The following is a 25,132-nucleotide window of genomic DNA, read 5'->3' on the forward strand; positions in this document are numbered from 1 at the left end:
TTGTCCATTTACAAAACAAAAAGAGTACAAAAAATCAGTCAACAGACATGGTTCATATTGTTAATTTTGGAAATTATATATAATTCTACAACTGCAGCATAGCGTCCCTCAGACAACGCGAGGATCGAGGCAGAGGGAAGAGGTGCGATTACAATCAAAAAACTCAACAGTATGCCCATCTGATGACACACTCGACCTTTCTACTGCACAGAAACAAAAGGATACCAAGACAAGTAGACATTCTTCTGGACAGTATCGGGGCATATATCCCAATCAGACCACAGCATTCTTCCCGGAACAGGGACCTGCAACATTTTGGCTTTTCCTTTGTGCTTAATTGTTTGGACATCACAGCAAGAGTGCAACAGTCGTCAATACTTTTCCCAAAAAAGTATCCTGTACATTTTGACTAAAGAGGTTGCCACATTCAGAGATGTTCTTTTTTTCCTTTTGTAATGGACCTTTTTTTTAATCATCCTTTTTTTTTTTTCCAGTACTCATAAATACATCTTTTTCCCTGTATTCAAAGCCAAAAACAGAGCAGTATAGAGACAGGTATTTACAAATCAAGGGACATGTGGTGAGCTGGATAGGTCATTAATCATCTGTGAAACAAACAAAAAAAACAAAAACAAAAAAAAAAAAGTCAATTTTTGTTCATTCACAACAATGATATGAGTCTCAATAGATCATCATGTCCACAATGGAGGCATCTGAGGTTAACTTCTCTTCACAGATGGGCTTATCTAGTTTCCTGAAAAATAAACAGATAATGCAACACGTTTGTAATTTTTCAATATATCACATTTTCTACATAGTGTATTTCTGATCACCTATCTGGAAATGGTCTTGCTTTTCACGGCGCATTCACAATCAAGTATGATTTGCCCTCCCTGCCTTGCACTCACTCACAAAGCACTCATCCAGGATTCAGTACATTTACATATACATTCAGTGCAGTGGTTATGATTAATAACTGATGAAAGGAACATGTCATTCTGGCCAACAAATGCCCATATTGCGCACCTATGCATGTGCCTATGCATGAGAAAGTTTACCGTGGGCTTTGACTGTGGGTTATTTCAATTTTTATTTTCATTATGCATGGTGGTGGTTACCATTAATAACTGGCTGGAGGTACTGTATGAGTGCATTGATTATCCAACACACCCAGGCTGAGCGCCCGTTATCTCTCTAAACGTGTAAAGGTTAGTCAACGCGTCCCACAGGAATCTGTGCTTGGAGCTGTACTGCTCGGTCTTATCATGCCTTTTGGCAATACTTTTTTAATGTGTTTTGTTATGGAGATGACCTCCAGTTTTAATTATTAATGAATTCTGATAAAACCAATGTGTTATCCTGACTTCAAACATGCCTCAAAGAAATCAGGATTGCAAGTGAAAGGCCTTGCTTAGCAGTGGACTGTTAATTTGGAGGAAATATCTCAAAGGACATACCATAACTGCTCTAGATCGTTTTGCCGTTGCCTCCAACAGAACGATCTTGACATCACTCTTAATCCAGGTTTTTCGCATATATACCTCATATATGTCATTATCCAAGTCGCTTATCCACACTAGGGTTGCGGGAAAGCTGCAGCCTATCCAAGCTAGCTTCGGGCGAAAGGCGTACAACAGCCTGGACTGGTCGCCAATCAGTCGCACGGCAGATATCGACAACATCATTGAGCGGGAATAGATCTCACGCTGCCCGCACCAAAGCCAGGCGTGTGTACTACTACACTATACAACATCAGTGACTCTATACCTCATATAAGTCCAACAAATTATTTTTGTCAGATCCTGCTGAATACCCAGTGCATTATTTTGTAATAGCCAATTGTTGTCACGCTCTCTGAGAAGGTGATGGTAGTGCTTTGTCAACCCAAATCCCAGAGTACATATTTACAATTAATGTAGATTTTAGAGGCAGAATCTTCAGTTATCACGCCCTATTTTGCCCTCAATCTTTTGAACAACTGTATGCTATCATCTTTCTCTCCTTTTTCTAGTCAAAGATGACCCAAAACAAGGCCCATTAAGCTTGCTGTTGCAAATCCTGACCAAACCCTGATATTTAGCTCATCAAACACCTTTGGGATGATCTACAACAGAGATGGTGAGCCGCCATCAGGGCCTCTCCTGGCAGTAAGTTCAGTGACCCTGATCTCTTGCTCAGGATGAATGGCAAAGCATCTCAGACACTCCAACTTTTCACATTTTTACTTTGTTGGTGGAGTAATCACATGAAAAGACCCTATATTTTATGTAAGGCGCACTTAAAAGTCTTAAATTTTCTCCAAATCGGACGGGGACCTTATAATGTGTACTGACTTCCAATATGCAGAAGGTATATAATGCCAGTATGTCCTTTGTGATAAACAACATCACTTGCTAAAGACACCCCAAAATGGCAATAACGAAGATATACGCTTACAAAGCACAGTTTAAACTGCAAGCTATCAGTTACATGGAGAAACATGGGAATCAAGCAGCCATGAGAGAATTCAAGTTGAGGAAGCGGGACAACGACCCAAGTCAAGTCAAGAGGACGAAGCTGAGTTTCCACGGTGGCCCGGGTTGGAAGAACAACTCGAGCAATTTATTCATGATCAAAGAACAAACAAAAAACATGAAAAACTCAGAGATTGCTCATATTCCGGGAGCCTTGACGAAGCAACTTCATTTGCTGGAAATCGGTGTAAACAAGGGTGCACAAAGGATAGTTGCGAGAGGCGTGGGAGCGATGGATGAAGAATGGCACAGCTTCATGAAGATGCAGCAACAGGCGAGTTACACCACAAGTTGTGAATAGATTGTGGATGCTTGGGCGAACGATTCTGCTTCCACGATTGTTCGAAAAGCCGGCATCATATCTGAGGAGCCGCACAGCAACAAGACTGACAATAAGAACGACGAGAGGGAACCTGGCGTGTTTGATGGAGAAAGGTGCCTGGCTGTTCATTTTGGATACGGAAGATAAGAACTTTGATGGATTTGTGGATGAGGATTAATAATAAATATAACATGAGAAACGTACATTGTTAAGGCACCGGGAGCGAAACTGAGTTCAGTTTTACTGAATTGAAGTATTTAACAATGTGAGTGAGTTTGGTTGTACTTTAAGTATTCAAAAGTGTAGCTATTCAATATAGCTATATAGCGATACGATCTTAAAACTTATGGTAGCCTGCATGCACATTATTTAAAAAGGCACCAGGAGGAAAACCGGTTTGTTCTTTATTGAAGTATTTAAATAGCGTGCATACATGCGACCATATGTTTTAAGCTAGCGTCGCTATATTGCTATATTGTATTGCTACATTGTTAAATACATCAATAAAATACAACCGGACTCATTGTTTACATTGTTAAATACTTCAATAAAGTACAACCAAACTCAGTTTTCCTCCCGGTGCCTTTGTAAATAGCGTCCATGCATGCTACGGTGTGTTTTAAGCTAGTGTCTCTCAATAGTTGTATCCTTTCCACCGCTAAATACAGATGTAAATCGTGCTTGAAGTGCAGAAGCTTGTTCTTCTGCTTACAAAAACAAAGGTGCAATTGTGCCTCGTGTCTGTGTTTGTGTCTTGTGAGCACCACCATGCCTACGCCTAAATACATATTCCGCCTTACAAATGTGTTAAATACTGAGAATGCACCCTTAACTGAGACTGCGCCTTTCAATATAGTGCGAAAATACAGTAATAGTAATTTACTAAAAACAGGAACATTTTAGTCAGATTTCATGTCAGACCGTCAGGGGAAATTAAAGCATTAGCCTTTATGCAACGTCATCACTGTATCGGCTGTTTCTGCTGAATGAACATTGCCCTGTTGGGGGCAGTGTGGTGCAACACATGCAGGGAGCTGCATCATTATTACAGTAGGATAGAAAAAAAAAAAGAGTAGCAGAAAGTCACTTCTTCTGCTCCTTTTGCCTTTGGCTTGTCCCGTTAGGGGTCGCCACAGTGTGTCATCTTTTTCCACTGAAGCCTATCTCATGTATCTAACCTCTCTCACACCCACTGTCCTCATGTCTTCCCTCACAACCTCTATCACAATAAGCTTTATTAAACTTGTTTTTCACAGATTAGGAAGAATACATCCTCATGAGTGTTGTTATAGTGTCTGAATGTGTTCCAACACTTTCGTGTGTAATTATTATTGATTTGAAGGCAAATCCCTCCCACATCGCAGCACATTGTTTTTTTTAATTTTTTTAATAATGTTTTTCTGATCGTTCTAAAACAAAATCATGGTTACATTTTGATTAATTGCACAGCCCTACTGAGGGGTAAGACTTTTTTTTTGTTTTACCCTTGTACTGATCATGAATTGAAGGCTTCAATAATTAAAGAGAATTGTTTATATCATACCTCACTGCCTTTCCTGGCTGCATTGATCCCCCGGGAATCCGTTGAGCCCCGAGATGAGGAGCTTCCTGTGGTCGAGCAGTTACTGGACATTTGATTCCTGGAAAGGCTTTACCACCGTACAGCATTACCTCTTCGCCATGTGCAGCTGCAGAATAAAGTGGGTAAAATCACATGTACTGTTATAATTTGTTCACACATGCTTTCAAAGTTTTCATACATTAAGTATCAGCATGTAATATAATTGTTTAAGGCAAATAATCTGTATCTATACATCCATCCATCCATTTTTTTTGCCGCTTATCCTCACGAGGGTCACGGGGAGTGCTTGAGCCTATCCCAGCTGTCAACAGGCAGGAGGTAGGGTACGCCCTGAAGGGCACATTAAGACAGATAACAGTCACACTCACAATCACACCTAGGGGCAATTTAGAGTGTCCAATTAATGTTTCATGTTTTTGGGATGTGGGAGGAAACCAGAGTTCCCAGAGAAAATCTACGCAAGCACGGGGAGAAAATACAAACGCCACACAGAGAGTGCTGGGATTTGAACCCAGGTCCTCAGAACTGTGAGACCAACACTTTACAGCTGCGCCACCATGCTGCCAGCAGCAGATTAATACAAATAATTCAGAAAAAAGAAAATACTGTAATTTCTAGGGTATAATGCACACCCATGTATGATACGCACTGCTAAAGTTGAGCTCAAAATAAAACTGTTTTATCTATGTATAATGCATTGTTGACACAGCATGATTATACTTGTACCGGTATGAACAAAACATTGATTATCTGTATTTTATTTTCAAAGGATTAGTCTGCAGTGGAGGACTTTATTTGAACATGTAATACTTTCTATTTACTTGCAATTATGTTCAGTTCACAGCCCTACTTTTATTTTGAAATGATAAAACTCATATTTGTGCTCAAATGTTTGATTGCCCAAACAGTATTTTTAGGATGGGTACAATTCTTCAAGAAAACATGAAAGGCGAAATGAAACACGTTTAAGTTTATTTTAATGGGATTCAAATTAAACTGTCAAGCATTTTATCAAACCATTATCATTTAAAAACATAATAAACCACTGATGATTGCTGTTCTCTTACCAGTTGTTTTAAAAAAATAAAAAAACGTTCACAAATTCTGCCAGGGTACGCAAAAGTATGAGTACAACTGGACAACATACTGGAACGGAAGTGTAAGCCCAACTTTTTTCATAACTTCTAGGTGGTGGCAGCATATTAGATTGAATGTATACAGTTTTTTTCATAACCTCTATACATTTATAAAATGTGAACTTTTTTTTCATCTTCCCATTTACTTAGGGCTCACTGTTGACTCGAGATTTTTGTAGGAAAAAATGTGCATTATAAACGAGAAATTACGGCATGCCTTATTGATGCTTTACAAACAATAAAATGTATGCCACTCCCTTGCAGAAGAATATGATAAATACTACTGTACATTAGGTAGTGCCATCAGCAGTATCAAACACTCATAGTCTTTTCTTTTATCGCTGTAATAAATTACAGAAAGCATTTATAAGGCTAATGAGCCAAATTTAACGTAGCGTAACAACTGCATGACACACATTGAAACACAGTGATGCAAGAAAAATATTAAGCCAGAGAGATTTTTTTTTACTTTCAACTTGTCTTTGTCTTGAGCCTTTGTGTTGGTGGTTGCTACTGCTGTATTCGTTCCTCTCAGGGGAGGAGAGTGAGCCATTAGCCAATTTAGTAACCTCCATGCATTTCTGGGACTCCTGCAACTTCTCCTCTTCTGGGGGTGGTTCTGGAGGTGGAGGCAGGTCTGAAGAGAAAATCACAAATAAGTCCAGGCTGAAAACAAGGTAATTATTATGATACTTGTGCCTTTGTTGTGCTGCAATGTGGGCCACCAAGAGCTGATCACATAGTTTGGATAACCCTTCTACCTACAGCATATACAGTATAATGATTGTTTTTGCAACAATTTGATTAATATCAGGATTTGTAGTGACCAATTCTATTCATGGCCAATAGTGGTTGGATATTTATAACAATATGATCCAAAAGGGGCGGCTTGGTGGATCAGCTGGTAAAGCATTGGCCTCAAGTTCTGAGAACCCAGGTTAGATCCCGGCCCTGCCTGTGTGGAGTTTACATGTTCTCCCTCTGCCTGCGTGGGTCTTCTCCGGGCACTCCGGTCATTATGGTCATTAAATATGAAGATTTTCCTAATGTACATTCCTCTATGTGTCTTATTGTGTATTGTATGTGTTTGCAAATGGACTATGAGTACGGTGAATAAAAGGTGATTGGAAAAAAAAAACAGATATGCTGGAAAAACATCATCATCATCATCATCTATCAAATTTCATAGCCGCTTATCCTCATAAGGATTGGAGGAGGGCTAGAGCCTATCCCAGCTATCTTCGGGGACGAGGTGGAGAACACCCTGACACGGGGAGAACATGCAAATTCACACACAGGCGGGGCCTGGTTTTGATACTGGACTTCTGTGCGCATTATGGATTATTCATAACGAAGACCATGGTCAAGCATAAGAACGTCTACATGTGCAATTGACACCAGACCACACTGAGTCACAGTTCGATGATTGACTTTGTAGTTGTGTCATTGCAATTGCAACCGCATGTCTTGGACAACTGGGTTAAGAGAGGGGCAGAGGTGCCCACTGATCACCACCTGGTGGTGAGTTGGCTTCGATGGTGGAGCGATGCCGATCCAACCTGGAAGGCCCAAATGTATTTTGAGAGCCTGCTGGGATTGTGTGGCAGAATCCCCCATCAGAAGGAGTTTCAACTCCCACCTCAGGCAGAGCTTCACCCATGTCTCAATGGAGGCCGGGACATATTCTACATCTCTATTGCAGAGATGGTCGATTGGAGCTGTAGCCTTAAGGTGGTCAATGCCTGTTGTGGGAGAAATCCCCAAACCTGTTGGTGGATACTAATGGTGAGGGATGCCTAAAGCTGAAGAAAAGGCCCTATTGGTCCTCTTTGGCCTGTGATGTGTACCTGCTGCCCAAACGTAATGCAGCTTTGTGTGGGAGGAGTTCGGTGAGCCCATGGAGATGAACTTCAGGGTGACTTTGATGAAATTCTGGTCCACCATCCAGACAATGATTGTCGTATCTGGATTTTTGCATCTCTTGCCATGAAAATCCTCTCTAGGCATTCGCTTTGCAGAAGAAGCAAAAAGTGATGTTTTTTCCAGATGCCCACACTGGTGTTTTCATGTGCTTATAGCAGTTTTACCGGCGGGAAAGTAGCTGTTTTTTTCCTGCATGTTAGTCAAAATGCCGTCTCGTATAGCTGGATATTGCTTGAACATTGGGAGGATGGATTCACTCTTCACACATTTCCAAAAGACCCAGTTAGTCATGAAAAATGGATTGCATTGGTGCAAAGGACGAGAACTTTGTGGGTTCCAAATGACCGGTAGGTGTGTATTGAGCTGTAAAATAAATAAGAGCCGGGGGGGACGACGTAATCCTTCTTTCAGAACATAACAAGAGATTTCTGTCACAATAACTGAATAAAGTACGTAAGTCAGGGGATGCTAAATGTGTCGATGTGCATGGCCGCGGCGTTGATCATCACCGCCGCAGAGGTAGATCGGGCGGGGAGGTGGTCTGGCCACGTGCGAGAGCAGAAGTTTCCGCTCAACGGTATGCTGCCATCATTGTGTAGGCTAGCAAGGTAGGCTAACAGTATGAAAAGCTTCAAATTGCACAGCCATGCCCAAAGTCACACAGACACACACACGCACACATCCTTGTTTTTCTACCATTGTTGGGCCACCTGACTAGAACACACACACACACACACACACACACACACACACACACACACACACACACATCCTTATTTATATTTTTTAATCGCCTCCTCCTCATCTACCATTCACCAGAGAGAAATTTTCAAATGAAAAAAGTGCATTAAAAACAACTCACACACATAAACACACGTGGTGTCTCATTCAACCACTAGGGGCACTAGGGAAAGGATTGCCAGGGTTCTGGGGGATAAAAAGGGAAGTAAAGAAGTTCTGTTGTGTTATTTCTTAGAGTCAATAAAATTGATTGGCTACCTTTTAAAATGGTTTAAATCACTACGTTCGGAAAGCTAATTTACAGAGCCAAGAGCAATCTAGTTAAATTGTCATACAAAAATTGATACAGTGTACTGTATAGATGAATGTAATGTGGTATATACAGGGAGTTCTCGGGTTAAGACAGTCTCGACATAAAATGTTTCGACTTTACGACGCCTGAGTCTTGTCCACCATTATGGCCCCAGCTCCATTGTGTTTCTGCTTAGCTCATGCATATTGTTTATCTGTGTTTGTGCACTGGGAGTATATTTGGATTTTTCGCCCACCTTTTTACACATTATGGCCCAAAAGAAGAAAGTTGTTTTTTTTTGTTTTTTTTTTAGTAATGTTGTTCCAGCTGATAGAAAAGCAATGACAATGGAAACGAATCTTAATATAAAAAAAAAAATAAACGTAGATTAACACTGACGGACATGACGGACATAAAGACTTGGGCTTCAGTCAGACGAGCGTGCTGATTACTATAAAGGACAAAGCCCGTATTTTAGCACAAATCTATTTCACAAAATTATCACAAATTTATCCCTCACACCATGAGGGATACAGTAATCACGAAGAAACTTTTTTCGACGGCAACGTTCTTCCATCGTTGGCAAGACGGAAAGATTACTTACGTTATGGATCGAGGATCAGGATCAATGTAGGCTTAATATCCACCTAATGTTCATTAAGGGAAAAGGCACGGTGTATTTTCCTAACTTTGAAAGAGCAGAAAGGGGAAGGACGCTGAGGAGGAATTTACCACTAGCAGGTGCTACCTGCACTTGCTTCCTTAGCAGCCTCCCTTCATTCTTTGCCACCCACTTCTCGCAGTGATGGTAAGTGAAGCATCTTGTGTTTTTTTGTATTTTAGTTTTTTTATATGGAGTAACAACACCCACCCATTTTCTGAGCCACTTATCCTCACGAGGGCCACAGAAATGCTGAAGCCAATCCCAGCGATTATCGTAAATCTTGACTTTAACGGTGAAATCTGACTTAAACCGAAATTCAAGTGAAATCGCTACTGTGGGAACGGATCTCATTCATAGACCGAGGATTCCCTGTACTGTTTGCAGCTGAAATATGCTGAGCTATTGCTCATTTGTTTTCCATCGGTCAATTTAAATATCATACCTCCTTGTAGTTCTCTCCTGTAACCTGAAGTCTTGGAAACCTTTTTTTTTACACGAACTTTTTGGCTTGGTGGAGAGCATGTATCCACTGGGGATGGACGGGCGTGTGCTAAAGGAGAAGAAGGCAAGAAAAAAAAAAAAACATTTCATGAGGACAACCTATTTTATACTTCACCCCAAAGAATGGGATGGTTCTGGTTACTTGCATTCCAAGTTGAAATCTGAAGTTCTAAAATAATGATTTTTGATTACTTTATTATGAAAAGTAGTAGCTGTGTTGCTTAGTGTCGATGGACCCTATGTCCACTTGTCAATTTACCGGCTGTAGCTGAATTGATACTGTCTTCATTGTGCCCATGGTTATGAAGGCAGTGCTGGGTCTGACTGTGGCACTGCAGTGGGCCAACATCTGATGAGCCGAGATGCTGTTGGCAATAGGGGCTGGACTGAGTGAGTGGTGCACTTGGTGCCTGGGAAACTGGCAGTGGACCACATGGTATCTTTCTGCTACAAAACAATGTGAAACAAAACGGAGCACATTAACAGAGCAAAACTAAATTTTACTTTATGATGAGATCTATGTTGAACAGAAACCTAACATTTTTTCTTGAATTTATTGTAAATTAAAGGTGGCACATTTTGAAAGTAGTGGCCTATTTTTGTTTAATACAGTTTTACCTCGGTTTTCGAATGTCTTGGTTTTCGTACAAATCGGTTTTCGTACGAAAATTTCGAGATTTTTTTTTGCTTTGGTTTTCGAACGAAAATCGGTATTCGAACACCCGGACCACCTGACCCACGACAATTTGTTATTGTGCTTTCGAATGCAGCCCCGAAAAAAACAGAAAAGACATAACATGCGCGGGTTTCTACTATGCAGTTTGTTATCAGGAAAAACTAAAAAAAAAAAAAAAAAAATCACTTAAAAAAACAATTTTTTAGACTTGGAATGCGTTATTTCATTTTCCATTCATTGTAATGGGAAAAGGTGCTTCGGTTTTCAAACATTTTGGTTTTCAACCGGCTTTCTGGGACGGATTGTGTTCGAGAACCAAGGCACCACTGTATATTATTTTAACACTGTCCTCAAGACAAGAAAATAAGCTGTCTTGAGGATTTATACAGCAAGGATTGTTGAGAACGTAGTTAAAATGGCGTTCAGTTGAACACAGACCTGAAAAACGATTGGAAACACTTGCGATACCAATAGGTTCCAAAGGCACTTTCAAAAGAGACAACAAACATGTATCACTGAACCCCTGGACACATTACGGTGTAATAAATGTAGACTGCCCTTTGCTAGACAAGTAGCACAGATGTAACAGTTTTGTGTTAAACTATTGTGTTTTCATTGGAACATAGTAGTGCAAATTTAGACAAACACTGAACATACACTTGTATGTCTTATGTGTGAACATGTAGCGCAGAAGAACGAAAGGATGAGGGTCAGTTAATCACCCACATACCGCAACATCTGATTGCTCCCCTGTTGGCGGTGCAGGTCATGGGACGCTTGCTTCTCCTCATTGGGAGATGGAGTAAGTGTGGCGGTGGACTGGTGACTGTAAGAATTGGCTGGAGAGGAGGCATTATTCCTGTGGGAGGGGCTGTTTTCCGAGCCCTCCATCAGGTACGTCCTTTCTGGGAGGGGAGGACACCACTCTTCATCTGACCTACGAGTACAAGGAAAGGGATGAAAAAAAATGCACCATATGTTCCCCTGTCTTGAGCGGACAACACCAGGAAGGGTACATTCAATGTGTGTGTGTGTGTGTGTATGTAAATATCCATCCATCCATCCATTTTCCGAGCCGCCTATCCTCACGAGGGTCATGAGACTGCTGGAGCCTTTCCCAAATGTCACTGGGTAGGAGGCAGGGTACACTCTGAAATGGTTGCCAGCCAATCGCAGGACACACAGAGATAGACAACAGTTGCACTTACAATCACACCTGGGGGCAATTTAGAGTCTACAAGTAATGCATATTTTTTGGGTGTGGGAAACAAACGGAGCGCCCGGAGAAAACTCACACAGGCACGATGAGAACATGCAAACTCCACACAGATAGGGCTGGAATTTGAAATCGCTCCTCAGAACTGTGAGGCCAACGCTGTCCAGCTGTTCCACCGTGCCGCTCTTTTCAAATGACTATCATACAAAATTCAAATTCGTCCGGATACTCGATTACACGATAACATTTTTGAAGGATACCGCAATACAAAAATATTCAAAAGTTGCAATCCTACACCCAGCACTTACACATTCGGTTTCAGTTGGCTCTGCATCGTAGCAGTTTTTGATCAAGACAAGACAGTCAGTCGCCCTGGGCAGCAATCTCAGAGTGGTTAGTTGGTTTTTAGTGTTGTGACACCCTGATTTGTTTGCCACTTTAAGCTCATTCCAAGATTTTGAGTAGCTTTTTGCTATTTGATTTGCACTTACTGTATGAGTAAAATGACTTGCATTGAAACTGTGACATGTTTTCTAAAAAGTTACTCGACTAAATGTAATGGAGCAAAGCAGCACATTACTACCTACCTCTTGGAGTGAAATACAAATTTATTAAACTAAAGTCTGACTCACCCTACATCCATGTCCTCATTGTCTGAGGGCTCTTCATCCTGGTCACACTGTTCCAGCTGACCGACTGACGGAGGTGGGGGCAATGTTTCCATCCATGTGAGAGATGGTGTCTTAACAGCCTTACCCATGGCCTTCTGCTTTGGCTTACCTAGAAAACGGGCACTGAGTGAGGAGAATCCCAGTGAAGTACAACTGTAAAATTGCAAACTTCCAATTAGCTATCAGCAATCAAATTACTCATTGAACGACACCTTTAAATACAATCTTGTCATATAATCCATCCATCCATTTTCTTAGCCGCTTATCCTCACAAGGGTCGCGGGTTGTGCTGAAGCCTATCCCAGCTGTCACTGGGCAGGAGGCGGGGTACACCCTGAACTGGTTGCCAGCCAATCGCACGGCACATTGAGACAAACAGCCGCACTCACAATCACACCTATTAATTTAGAGTCTCCAATTAATGTTCCATGTTTTTGGGACGTGGGAGGAAACCGGCGTACCCAGAGGAAACCCACACAAAAACGGGGAGAACATGCAAACTGGGCACAGGCGGGGCCGGGATTGAAGCCGGGACCTCAGAAGTGTGAGGCCAACAGTTTCCAGCTGATCCACGGTGGCACCTTGTAAGATAGTGTAAATTCATATTGTTTTAGATCAGTACTTCCCAAGTCCCAAGGGAGTAAAGACCCGAAAGTGGATGGAAGAGCCATTTCGGAACCAAAAAAGGGTAGGGCAGATTTAACTGCATTACAGTTGGTTAGTCACAGACTGCGGTGTTCAAACTTGCATACCAATTTAATTTCATCATAAACTATGAGTGTTCTGTAAAGTAGAATATTTATTGTGAATCCCAGTTTGGACTTTTATTTTTAAAGAACAATTTTAACAGGCATATGTCAGGAAAATTATTACGTGGCGTGGGGTGGCCCATTTGTTTTCCATACCATATTGATTTCTCATAAGGTACTGTAGTAGGTAGGGAAAGTAATTTGTTTTCTTGTCATATGGCTACTCCAGGCGTCGAATTTCTTTGTCCCATTTTAACAACTATTTTTTTCCAACCTGTTCTTCTGTCAGATTTTTTTCATGCTGTTTTTCAGAGTAATTTTTTTCTGTGTTATCGGGACACAATGACTAACCTACACTTTGGTAACAACCTTCTTCTTTTCCTTTCGGCTTGTCCAATTAGGGGTCGCCACAGCATTCTCAGGGTTGCATGGCCTTAAGCCTTTGGGAACAATACACTACAAAATTAAACTATAGTGCTGTCGTAGGGCCAAATCAAATCAGTATGTGATATGACACAATGATATTATATATATATATATGTATGTATGTCATAAACAAATGGAAATATAAAGACACAAGAAAGTAGTGAAAATTTAATATTAATTATGATGAAAAGATTAATATTAATATTTGTGTTATATATTATTGGGACCACTTTTTTATGAGGTAACACTTTGACTTACTTATAAATGTGTTTCTTCAATTATAAATCTTTTATATATTATTATTAGTAACGTGTTACAAATGGCTTGGGTGGTGTTGGTTTACCGTTTTTTCCGCACTCTGAGGTGCACATAAAAGCCTTGAATTTTCTCAACAGTGCGCCTTATAATCCGGTGCGCCTTATGTATGGATCAATATTGAGTATTTAGCGCAGCCCATCTAATGGATGCGCAATATAACCCCAGCAGGGTCTATTCTATGTGCCTTATAATGGAGTGCGACTTATATACGAAAACGTTTTAAAATAGGCCAGTCATTGAAGGTGTGCCTTATAATGCGGTATGCCTTATAGTGCAGAAAAAACGGTATTCTTTTGGTTGGGCTACAACCATGAGAAGAATCACAATTTATGAGCTGCTATCATTTAAAGATAACTTAGAGGCAACACAGTTAGGCTCATTGGAGGCTCACATGGTGGTTAGTCTTTGTGTTCACAGGTTTATCTAGTAATAATAAAAAACCTAACGGTATTAACGGAAATGTGGATGACTCGTTAGCACATCCGCCTCAGAATTTTGAGGATCTGGATTCGAATCCTGGCCTCGTCTGCGTGGAGTTTGCATATTTTCCCGGTGCCTGCATCACTTTTCTCGTTTACTCCCACACCCCCCCAGAAAACATGCAGGGTAGGTTAATCGAAGATTCGAAATTGCCCTGTAGGTGTGAATGTTAGTGTAAATGGTTGTTTCTATATGCCCTGCAATTGGCTGGCAACCAGTTTAGGGTGTACCCAGTCTCACACACGAAAGTAACTGGGACAGGCTCCACCTCGCCGGCGGCCCTAGTGAGGATAAGCGCAATAGACACTGAATGAATGAATGAAACAATTAACAGACCCTGAACAAGGGTAACTTTATTGTGAAGGGATACAGTGAAGAAAATTAGTATTTAAACACCCTGCTATATTGCAAGTTCTCCCACTTACAAATCATGGAGGGGTCTGTAATTTTCATCGTAGGTGCATGTCCACTGTGAGAGAGATAATCTAAAAAGAAAATCCAGAAATCACAATGTATGATTTTTTTAACGATTTATTTGTGTGATACAGCTGCAAATAAGTATTTGAACACCTGTCTGTCAGTTAGAATTCCGACCCTCAAAGACCTGTCAGTCCGTCTTTAATAGTCCACGTCCACTCCATGTATTATCCTGAATCAGATGCATCTGTGTGAGGTCGTTAGCTGCATAAACACACCTATCCACCCTATGCAATCAGTAAGACTCAAACTTGTAACATGGCCAAGACCAAAGAGCTGTCCAAAGACACCAGAGACAAAATTGTACAACTCCACACGGCTGGAACGGTCTACGGAGAAATTTCCAACCAGCTTGGTGAAAAAAGTTCCACTGTTGGAGCAATCATTAGAAAATGGAAGATGCTAAGATGGTAAACATGACGGTCAATCTCAATCAGAGTGGAGCTCCATGCAAGATATCTCAATGATCCTGACAAAGGTGAGGAATCAGCCCAGGACAGGAGTTGGTCAATGGTGAAAAGAGCTGGGACAACCGTTTCCAAGGTGATTGTTGGTAATACACTCAGATCATGGCACGGAAGGTTCACCTGCTTAAACTTGCACATGTCAAGGTCCGCCTTAAGTTTGCCAATGACCATTTGGATGATACAGAGGAGTCATGGGAGAAAGTTTTGTGGTCAGATGAGACCAAAATTGAACTTTTTGTTCATAATACCAGTAACCGTGTTTTGAGGAAGCCGAACGATTAGTTCCATCCCAAGAACCCCAATCCTATTGTGATGCATGGGGGTGGTAGCATCATGCTTTGGGGGTGTTTTTCTGCACATGGGACAGGACGACTGCACTGTATTAAGGAGAGGATGACCGCAGCCACGTATTGTGAGATTTTGGGGAACAACCTCAGTCAGAGCATTGAAGATGGGTTGTGGCTGGGTCTTTCAACATGACAATGACCCAGAACACACAGCCAGGAAAACCAAGGAGTGGCTGAGTAGGAAGCATATTAAGGTTCTGGCGTGGCCTAGCCAGTCTCCAGACCTAAACGAAATAGAACATCTTTGGAGGGAGCTGAAACTCCGTGTTTCTCTGTGACAGCCCAAAAACCTATCTGATCTAGAGAAGATCTGTATGCAGGAGCGGGCCAAAATCCCTCCTGCAGTGTGTGAATAACTACAGGAAACGTTTGACCTCTGTAATTGCAAACAAAGGCTACTGTCCCAAATATTAATATTGGTTTTCTCAGGTGTTCTAATACGTATCACACAAATAAATCATTAAAAAAATCATACATTGTGATTTCTGGATTATTTTTTTTTTTTTAGATTATCTCTCTCACATTGGACATGCACCACCCCTCCATGATTTCTAAGTGGGAGAACTTGCAATATTGCAGGGTGTTCAAATACTTATTTTCTTCACTGTACCCATAATCATGATTTGTTTTCTGATTTTGCCATGAAATTAAGAGCGGCGACAGGTCAGATATGTGTTGTTCTCAAATCACAGTCACTGGGACAATGACAGGAAACCAAATCTTTTTTGCCCCCACCATTGCAGCGGTCAGGTTGAGCGTACTGAGCTCCAGATGGTCCTGGCTGAGAGATCCAGTGTCCATCATCCTGTTGCTTGCCGCCATGGGGCGGGCTCTGCGTTTGGTTTGCAAAGGGCATGATTGAGGTAGAGGCATAGGGAGCAGTTGAGGTGTGCTGGGTGTAGGTAAAGCTGTGAAGGTCCTCGCTGGTGGCATCGATTGTGCTGTAAATTGGGCCCTCAGTGGAGCCGCTCATGCTGTATTTTTCTGTCTGATTCAGGTAGTTGGAGATGCCGGCTTCTACACAGTGTGGAAAACAGTGGAGGCTTATTATTATTCACTACCTTTTCAAGACAATTAACCAAATGTCTTATAATTTGGAATTTTCTTTTCAAATAGCAGGGAGTTGACATGAATGCTTATTTTTCATATATTCGCTATACTAATCGCAAGTGATATCTTGCACCTTGTGTAAAAAAAAAAAAAAAAAACAGAAGAAAAGTAAAACACGTTAATATCAACTCCTAGGCATGAAAATTGCGCGAATGTTTTCCAACTAATACACGATGGACGAATTTACTAAGCTGTGATCACTTGTCACTTCTTCAGTTCAGGTAAAACTACTGTATCCTGCAATTTCTTTGCTAGTGTGGTTACATAAACCTACAGAGCAAACAGTGGGTCACTGCACGACTTTTTGTCTGATGATACAAAAATGCCAGCGGGAATGTGAAGGAAACTAAAAGCTCAAATGTATGCACCTTCCTTTTTTTTTTGTTATAGACCAGAGTACCAAACAACAAGCGTGAACACAACCTAAGAAAATATGCAGCAGAAGGTGTTATAAAATCCTCACGACATCAGTGTATTTTGCGAGCCATTCTGTTGAAACAACTTTCTACCATTATAGTATCGCTCAGCTGTGTCATGACTGGTGGTGCGGCAGTTGACAGCCTCTTTACCACTGTGGACAAGGTTCGTGGTGGGCCAAGAGTCTGCCAGCCACGGGTAGTTGCCCATGTTGCCGCCCAGCATGCCTGGCCTACGGAGACATCACATGCATAAGGGAGAGAACATCCACCATCATCCAGATGGAAATCGAGCTTGCAAAAAGCAGCAGGCACAACAAAAACAGCATGGAAGGAAGTAGCAGTCAAATCTTCATCACAATAGTTTCGGGTTCTATTTCTGTAATATACTTCTTGTACAGTGACATGTACATTGTAGGCTGAAATATTCAATGTTTAGGCAGATGCAAGTCTTCACTGCATTGTTCAACAGTTTTTCCTTTGTTTTTTTACCAATACGAGTCACAAGCGTAAGAATGGATCAATAAAAGTAGCAGCATGTTGATGTTTGTAAAAGTATCAATTCGTCTTAGTATAAATATTCGTGTAAATGGACAAAATACTTCACATTCAAACTACTCTGACAAATAAAATATATCCAAAATGTTGCTTGAATAAATGTAACGAACTTTGTTTCCGTTTATTATAACTATTAAAATTTTCCATTTCCACACTTGTTGCACAAATGATGAAAATTTCCCCATTATTGGTACAAATAAAGGTTATCTTATACAACAACAAAAATATTAATAATTATATTCATAAAAAATATATATAAAATAAAGAAATAGTGTGCACCCAGAAGGTGTTTAATGTAGATGTACTCGTAATGTCAGACACTAGATTTTTTTTCCAATATCTGGAACAACTGCGACAGCTGTGAACGGGTCAATGTTCAATGATTTGCACGTGAGTGACAGAAAATTATGGTTTGGGAGACCCAGCAACCACATTAAAAGCCATTTTCATTTTATTTAACTCATCCAAGCGTATAGAAATTATGTTAGGTTATGTCCTGTACACATTTCAACGATGTTTTAACAAGAAGAACATTTGGATTAAGCGTGGGTAATTTGATCATGCCTTCACCCACTCTGGAAGCATGACCAAACTGACCCATGCTCAATCCAACTTCTACACAAGTAAGAGTTTTTAAATTTGTATGAATTTGTAAATGTGTATGTGTTAATTTACTATACATTTTATTACGACTGTATTGTAACACGTTTGTATACAAATAGTCAAGGGATAAGACACAGTTGGTGGTGTATAAAGGGAGTTAACACATAATAACCCCCCTACCCGAAAAGTCTTAATTGTGAACTCAACAAATATCATGAACAATAAATATGAAATGTATTACCTTCCATTGTGGCCAGATCCCTCTCCATGAGGAAATCCAACTGCACAAGACAAGGAGAGATGCCACTTAACAGCACTTTAACTTGTGACTGTTATTAAAGAAGAGCAGGACTTTGTTCTCTGAAGATATGTCAATTTGTTCATGTGTGATGCGTTTACCCGAACCTGCTCCCGTGTAAGCATAGGAAGTAGTGTAGTTGCTCAACTCCTTTCTCTTTTTGCGTCGGCAATAAATCCAGGCACTGAAGCCCATGAGAATGACCCAGCAGGCTCCGCCAATGCCTGCGATGAATGCCGGCTGCTTGACCACATCAGTAATCTGCTCAGCCAGACTCACGTTGCTCTCCCTGCTGTCGTTATCAGTGTCAACGCCGGCTGGCGCGTGGGGCTGTTCAGATGCCGTCTCTGAAAGAAGCAAACACAGTAACAATAAGATTGTATCAAGGGACAGAAAAGTTGAACAGGCGGAGAGAGAAAAAAAAGCTTCAATTTTCCCATTGTCTGGTTTCATATGAATTCCTGGTCTGGTGGTTTTGGACCAGTGTTTTAAGCTATGTCAAAGTAAAAGACTATGAGATGAACAATTCATCTTTGCCTTACAGAATGTTACTATTTTATACAGGTTTGGACTCACTAATGAAGATAGGCAAAGGCTGACTGTGGGTGCCGACACCAGCACTAGTCACGGCTGCCACCTCGACCTGGTAAAGGACACCGGGCATTATCCCTTTCAACGTCGTGGACAAAGTGTTCCCTTCCACTGTCTTGTTGATGTAGTCGCGTGTCTGGTTGCTGGTGCTACTGCTCACACACCAAACCTGTTGAGATACAAAGAGACAGCCCCATTTGTTTCCATCCGTCCATTTTCTACCGCTTTTCCGGGTCAGGTGGCAGGGGAAGTAACTTCAGCTGCGATACCCTGACTTCCCTTTCCCCAGCCACTTCTTCCAGCTCTTCCTGAGGGATCCCAAGGCATTCCCAGGCCAACCGAGAGACATAGTCTCTCCAGCGTGTCCTGGATCGTCCCCGGGGTCTCTTTCCGGTGGGACATGCTTGGAACACCTCACCAGGGAGGCGTACGGGAGGCATCCGAATCAGATGCCCCAGCCACATCATCTGACTCCTCTCATTACGGAGGAGTAGCGGGTCAACATTGAGCCTCTACCGGATGACCGAGCTTCTCACCCTATCTCTAAGGGAGAGCCTGGACACTCTGTGGAGGGAACTCATTTCGTTTGTTTGTATCCGGGTATTTTGGCACATTCCAGAAAGGTAATTTCAGTCTAGGATCCGATTGGGGAGGTGAGCCAAAGACTGGTTAACAAGCTGGGTGGACATTTACAGTATCTCAAAATAGCTGACGGCCACTGAAGAAATTTTAAGACACTGAACCTATAGGGATACCTAGATGAAATACCTACCCTAAAGTGGTTAGTTCCCGAAATGGGATGCTGTGGTCGTAACCATCGTAACATTCTTCCTGCTTTTGAGATATCTGTGGGGTGTCATAATGTTGTCATGCCATGCACGAAAAACCTACGGCAATCCAAAACCTAAATGAGCCACAATTGGGTTCTCATGCGTGCGATGATGATCCAAATTTTTATTTATAATTACCCCATGGTCAAGTCCGACAGATAGGGGAACAAGGACCAGTGTTTAGTCAAATTAAGTGGTATATGATGAATAATCTGATGCACACGAGCTGGGACACTTTGGTGACTGATGATAATAATGAAGGAGCAAATCCATGTTGGGGCTGTTTCCTCTGAGTGGACATCTCCGGTAATCCACACTTCACTTTGATGCTTTGCGAAAAGTACAGAGGTAACAGCTAGCACCCTTTCTGCTAGAGCAACATTGGAAAAGGTAAGGGTGAACCAAAAGCTAAAGGTTGATGATTGCTTTCATGAAACAACAGTCATTTTGGGACAGAGTAATAATTGGCTTCTTATGGTGGAACAAGCAGCAATAGCTTTATCAAAAGATTGCGTCGTTTGCATGGGTTCAAGACCACTTTGATAGATTATACAAGCGCTATTACCAGATAATTGCACCTTGGAAGTTATAAGTAAAACAGTACCTGACAATGAATGCAAAAATTGGGAATCTGTATAACCAGTGACTTTTTTGGAAAAATGAAAAAACATTGTTTTCTGATTCTCACCGGGTATTTCACTTGCATCCATTTGCTAGGAACCAGAAACAAATTGGGAAATTTATCAGCAATGATGTGTAAAATCATTTTGGTGATTGAGAATTCATTGAAGCCATTGTCACATAGTGACATCTGGTAGTGGTAAGGAGATAACGGGCTTTTTAATAAATTGCACAATAATGTAACATGATTGTACTTTATTCATCCTATGTCTGTTATTGAATCAACTTCTACTGTACAGGTAATTTCATGTGAACAATGGCATAGAAGAGAGCAGCTGAATGCCAAGGATAAAACGATCCAACATCTGCGCATTGGTGTTCCCGTGGTGGTCCGAGTGTAAATTGGCTGACCAAGTGGCAACTGGATTTGAATCTTTCGTATGTCACGACCAACATCTCATGCCCATAGGTGGGTTTAGGAACGTAGATCAACTGGTAAATTGAGAGCTTCACCTTTCGAATTAGCTCTTTACCACTATGGACCGATATAAAGTCCGCATCACTGCAGACTCTGCACCTATCAGTCTGTCGATCTCCCGCACCATTCTTCATTCGTGAACAAGACCCCAAGATACTTGAACTCCTCCACTTGGGGCAGGATCTCATCCCCCACCCAGAGAGGGCATGCCACCCTTTTCCGACTGAGGACCATGCTCTCAGATTTGGAGATCCTGATTCTCATGCCAGACACTTCACACGCGGCTGCAAACCACTCTAGTGACAGTTGGAGATCACGGCTTGATGAAGCCAACAGAACCACATCATCTGCAAAGAGTATCTGCCACCCATTCCCAGCAGACCCTCACAATACGTTTGGGCCTGCCACGTCGGACTGGCATTTTCCCCCACCATCGGTGCCAACTCACTACCAGATGGTGAGATCAGCTGACATCTCCGCCCTTCTCTTCAGCCGAGTCTCCAAGGCATGTGGTCGCAAGTCCGATGACATGACAACAAAGTCGATCGAACTGCAACCTAGGGTGTCCTGGTGCCAGGTGAACATGTGGACACCCTTATGCCTGGTTTTCATTATGGACAATACGTAATGAGCAAAGAAGTCCAGTAGCAGAACACCCCTTGGGTTCTGATCAGGGGGGCCGTTCTTCCCAATCACGCCCTTCCAGGTCTTTCTGTCATTGCCCACGTGGGCATTGAAGTCCCCCAGCAGAATGATGGAGTCTCAAGAGGGAGTGCTTTCCAGCACACCCCCAAAGGACTCCAAAAAGGGAGTGTACTCTGAACTGCTGTTTGGTGCATAAGAACAAAAAGGACCCATCCCCCTACCTGAAGGCGGAGGGAGGCTACCCTCTCATCCACCCGGGTAAACCCCAACGTACAGGCCCCAAGCTGGAGGGAAATAAGTATACCCTCACCTGCTCGGCGTCTCTCACCGTGGGCAACTCCAGAGTGGAACAGAGTCCAACCCCTCTCAAGAGGAGTGGTGCCAGAGCCCAAGCGGTGCGTAGAGGTGAGTCCGACGACATCTAGTCGGAACTTCTCGACCTCACGCACCATCTCGGGCTCTTTCCCTGCCAAAGAGGAACGTTCCATGTCCGTAGAGCTAATTTCTGTAGTTGGGGATCAGATCACAATTCACCCCACCTCTATGGCCCCTCTCACAGGTGGTGAGCCCATGGGAAGGGGGATCCATGTTTCTCCTTCAGGCTGTGCCCGGCCGAGCCCCATGGGTGCAGGCCCGGCCACCTTCGAGCCCCACCTCCTGCCCTGGCTCCAGAGGGGGGGCCCCGGTGACCCGTGTCCAGGCAAGGGAAACTAAGATCCAATTTTTGTACTCGTCATTGGGGTTTTGGAGTCGTACTTTATCTGGTCCCTAACCTAGCACCTTTTTGCCATGGGTGACCCTACCAGGGGCATGAAGTCCCAAACAACTTGAATGGATGTTTGGTTGTAAGAATTTGTAGGTTTAACTTTAGCAGTCAGAGAATTATAACAGATTTCAAAAGCAGGATAAAGTGGTTTAAATTACATTAGGGTAGTGGGTTATCTAATGAACTGATGGGCAAACCTTTTGGCTTAGGGGTCACATTGACCTTTAAAATTCGACAGGTGGGGCAGGTCACAACCAGTTGGTTACGTATGAAAAATAAACAACAACAACAAAGGTATTGTAGTGTTAGCACTTAGATTTAATTTTAATGCGAGCGGTGTTGTTTTGTTGAGTACTTTTTGGTGGAGGGGGCAGTCATCAATATCTGGTGTTAGTTTTGTTGAGCAATTCTCAGAACAGCGGCAGGAATCTTACGTATTCACTACAAAAACTATATTTGCTTAACTGTCCCCATTACTTGATTGTGTACACCACACAAGTTACAGTTAAATTAACATGAACCGATAACTTGGACACTGTATTCAACCTGCTGCCTGGGGGAACCAGTGGCCATTACAGCATAATCAGATGGAACCGTTCAGTATTCCAGACAATGGTCAGATGAATGTAGTCATGATTCTGGTATGATTCGGGCAATTCTGTCCCAATCTTTGCCAGGTTATATTGAACTAGTCAGCGGGCTGGAATTTTCCTACTCCTGAGCTAATGGATACATTTACAGATACACATGACAAAATAAAGCAGCTACGCGTAACTAGTCCATATTATTTGAGAACTACAATATTGCTGAGTGAGTAGAGAGGTATGGAGGTGACGACACATTGCATGTGCAGCTGTCGCCCACAGGTGGGTAAGCCTGTCAACAGCGTCTGGACGGCAGATTGGAAATTTTAAGAACTGGGAGAAGAAATTAAACGATAAACACGGCGCAGACATGGCAGAATGAGCTTGGGCGTTTTAAGTTTTGATGCGGGCAATTTTGATGACAAAAGTGGGTGATATTCTGTTTGCCATATCCTGTATTAAGCACGAAACCTGAAGTAAAAAAAACACAATTTAATTGACAAAGTTTTATGTTTCCGTGTAAACATTATTTATCGCTGCTGAATCATTCAATGACATCACTTCAGGTTTATGATGCCGTGACGTTTGCTCTTAACTTTCGTTTATTTGTGACATGGGTGAAGGGACGTTGGATGTCAGTGCCTGCCAGCCCATTTCGTTAAAGTTAGCGAATACATCATGTCGCAATAATTTACTGAAAACTCTACTCACCTATATTTCCATATATAGCACTTTAACAATCACAACTGTAACAAAGTGCCGTATGTTAAACATTAAACATTAATGAAAATCATACAGGTATCCAATCATAAAATAACAAAATAAAAAGTTATTCTTCCAACATGCCTCCATCATCATTAAATTGAACTGAATGAACATGCTATTAAGATGTGCCCAAGACTTCCTGCAAGAGATTAAATCATCATCCTGCATAATTTACAATTGACAATATATACCAACCAGCTATATTAATACCACTTAGTAGACTACAGAGTAATGATATAAAAATGCAAAGGCTAAATCTAATCTCATATTCTACCGCTACAAAGAAACAATGTTTCATTTTCCTTGCCAATGCGAAAGAGAAAAAACAGTAATTTAACAATATCTTTATGACTGCAGTACTTAGTAGACTACAGCGTAATGATATAAAAATGCAAGGGCTAAATCTAATCTCATATTCTACCGCTACAAAGAAACAATGTTACATTTTCCTTGGCAATGTGAAAGAGAAAAAACAGTAATTTAACAATATCTTTATGACTGCAGTGGATGTATGCGGTTCGTGCATCACAGGAGAGACTTTCTGCATGTTTTGGTGTATTTTTCTCTTGTCGCGTTTTCACTGTGGTGCTTTCATGTGTGCAATTAGCACTGGATGGATCCTGCGACATCAGATGCATTTACCTTGTACTCTTGGATGATGCCGTTCTGCATGTCACTGGGTGGAGGCTCCCAGGAGACAATGATGCTGGAGATGTTGTTTTGCTTCAATGTCGCAACTGTAACAGCTCTTGGCGGTGCACTAGGCACTGAAAAGCAAGAGACAGCTTCAATGTGAAAGTGAACCATAGCATGAGCATACTGACGCAGTGAATGAAACAATAACATAATATATTCATTCATTTTCCATTACGCTTATCCTCACTGGAGTTGCGAGTGTGCTGGGACCTACCCCAGCCATCTTTGGGCACGTACTACACCCTCAGATGTTCGCCGACCAATCGCAGAGCACATATAAATAAACAACTATTTGCATCACACATACCTCAATTATCATGCAAGTTTTGGGGATTTTGGAAGAAACTGCAGAAAACCCACTGAGACATGGGGAGAACACGCAAACTGCACACAGATAAGGCCAGATTTGAACATGAGTCCTCAGAACTGTGAAGCGGATGTGGTAAGCATCATCATGTGGTCATCCACCATAGCAGAATCTTCTTTTCCTTTCAGCTTGTCCTGTGAGGGTTCGCCACAGTGTGTCATCTTTTTCCATCTAAGCCTATCTCGTGTATCCTCCTCTCTAACACCCACTGTCCTCATGTCCTCCCTCACAACATCCATCAACCTTTTCTTTTGTCTTTTTCTCACTCTTTTGCCTGGCAGCTCCATCCTCAGCACCCTGCTA

General features: G+C 41.9%; 1 protein-coding gene across 1 annotated transcript in view; it reads right to left on the reverse strand.

Annotated features, from left to right (window-relative positions):
* The window catches only part of robo3 (roundabout, axon guidance receptor, homolog 3 (Drosophila)), a 116,651-nt gene continuing 91,519 nt past the window's right edge, over positions 1-25,132 (reverse strand). The window contains 13 exon segments of the mRNA XM_061803971.1: positions 1-754; positions 4,379-4,523; positions 6,023-6,190; positions 9,616-9,723; positions 9,934-10,121; positions 11,081-11,287; positions 12,199-12,346; positions 16,237-16,518; positions 17,121-17,260; positions 18,430-18,469; positions 18,594-18,833; positions 19,063-19,246; positions 24,409-24,533. Coding sequence (XP_061659955.1) covers positions 682-754; positions 4,379-4,523; positions 6,023-6,190; positions 9,616-9,723; positions 9,934-10,121; positions 11,081-11,287; positions 12,199-12,346; positions 16,237-16,518; positions 17,121-17,260; positions 18,430-18,469; positions 18,594-18,833; positions 19,063-19,246; positions 24,409-24,533 — 2,048 coding nt within the window. The 3' untranslated portion in view covers positions 1-681.

Source organism: Syngnathoides biaculeatus, chromosome 18, assembly GCF_019802595.1.
Source record: "Syngnathoides biaculeatus isolate LvHL_M chromosome 18, ASM1980259v1, whole genome shotgun sequence".
In the NCBI taxonomy this organism is placed as follows: Eukaryota; Metazoa; Chordata; class Actinopteri; order Syngnathiformes; family Syngnathidae; genus Syngnathoides; species Syngnathoides biaculeatus.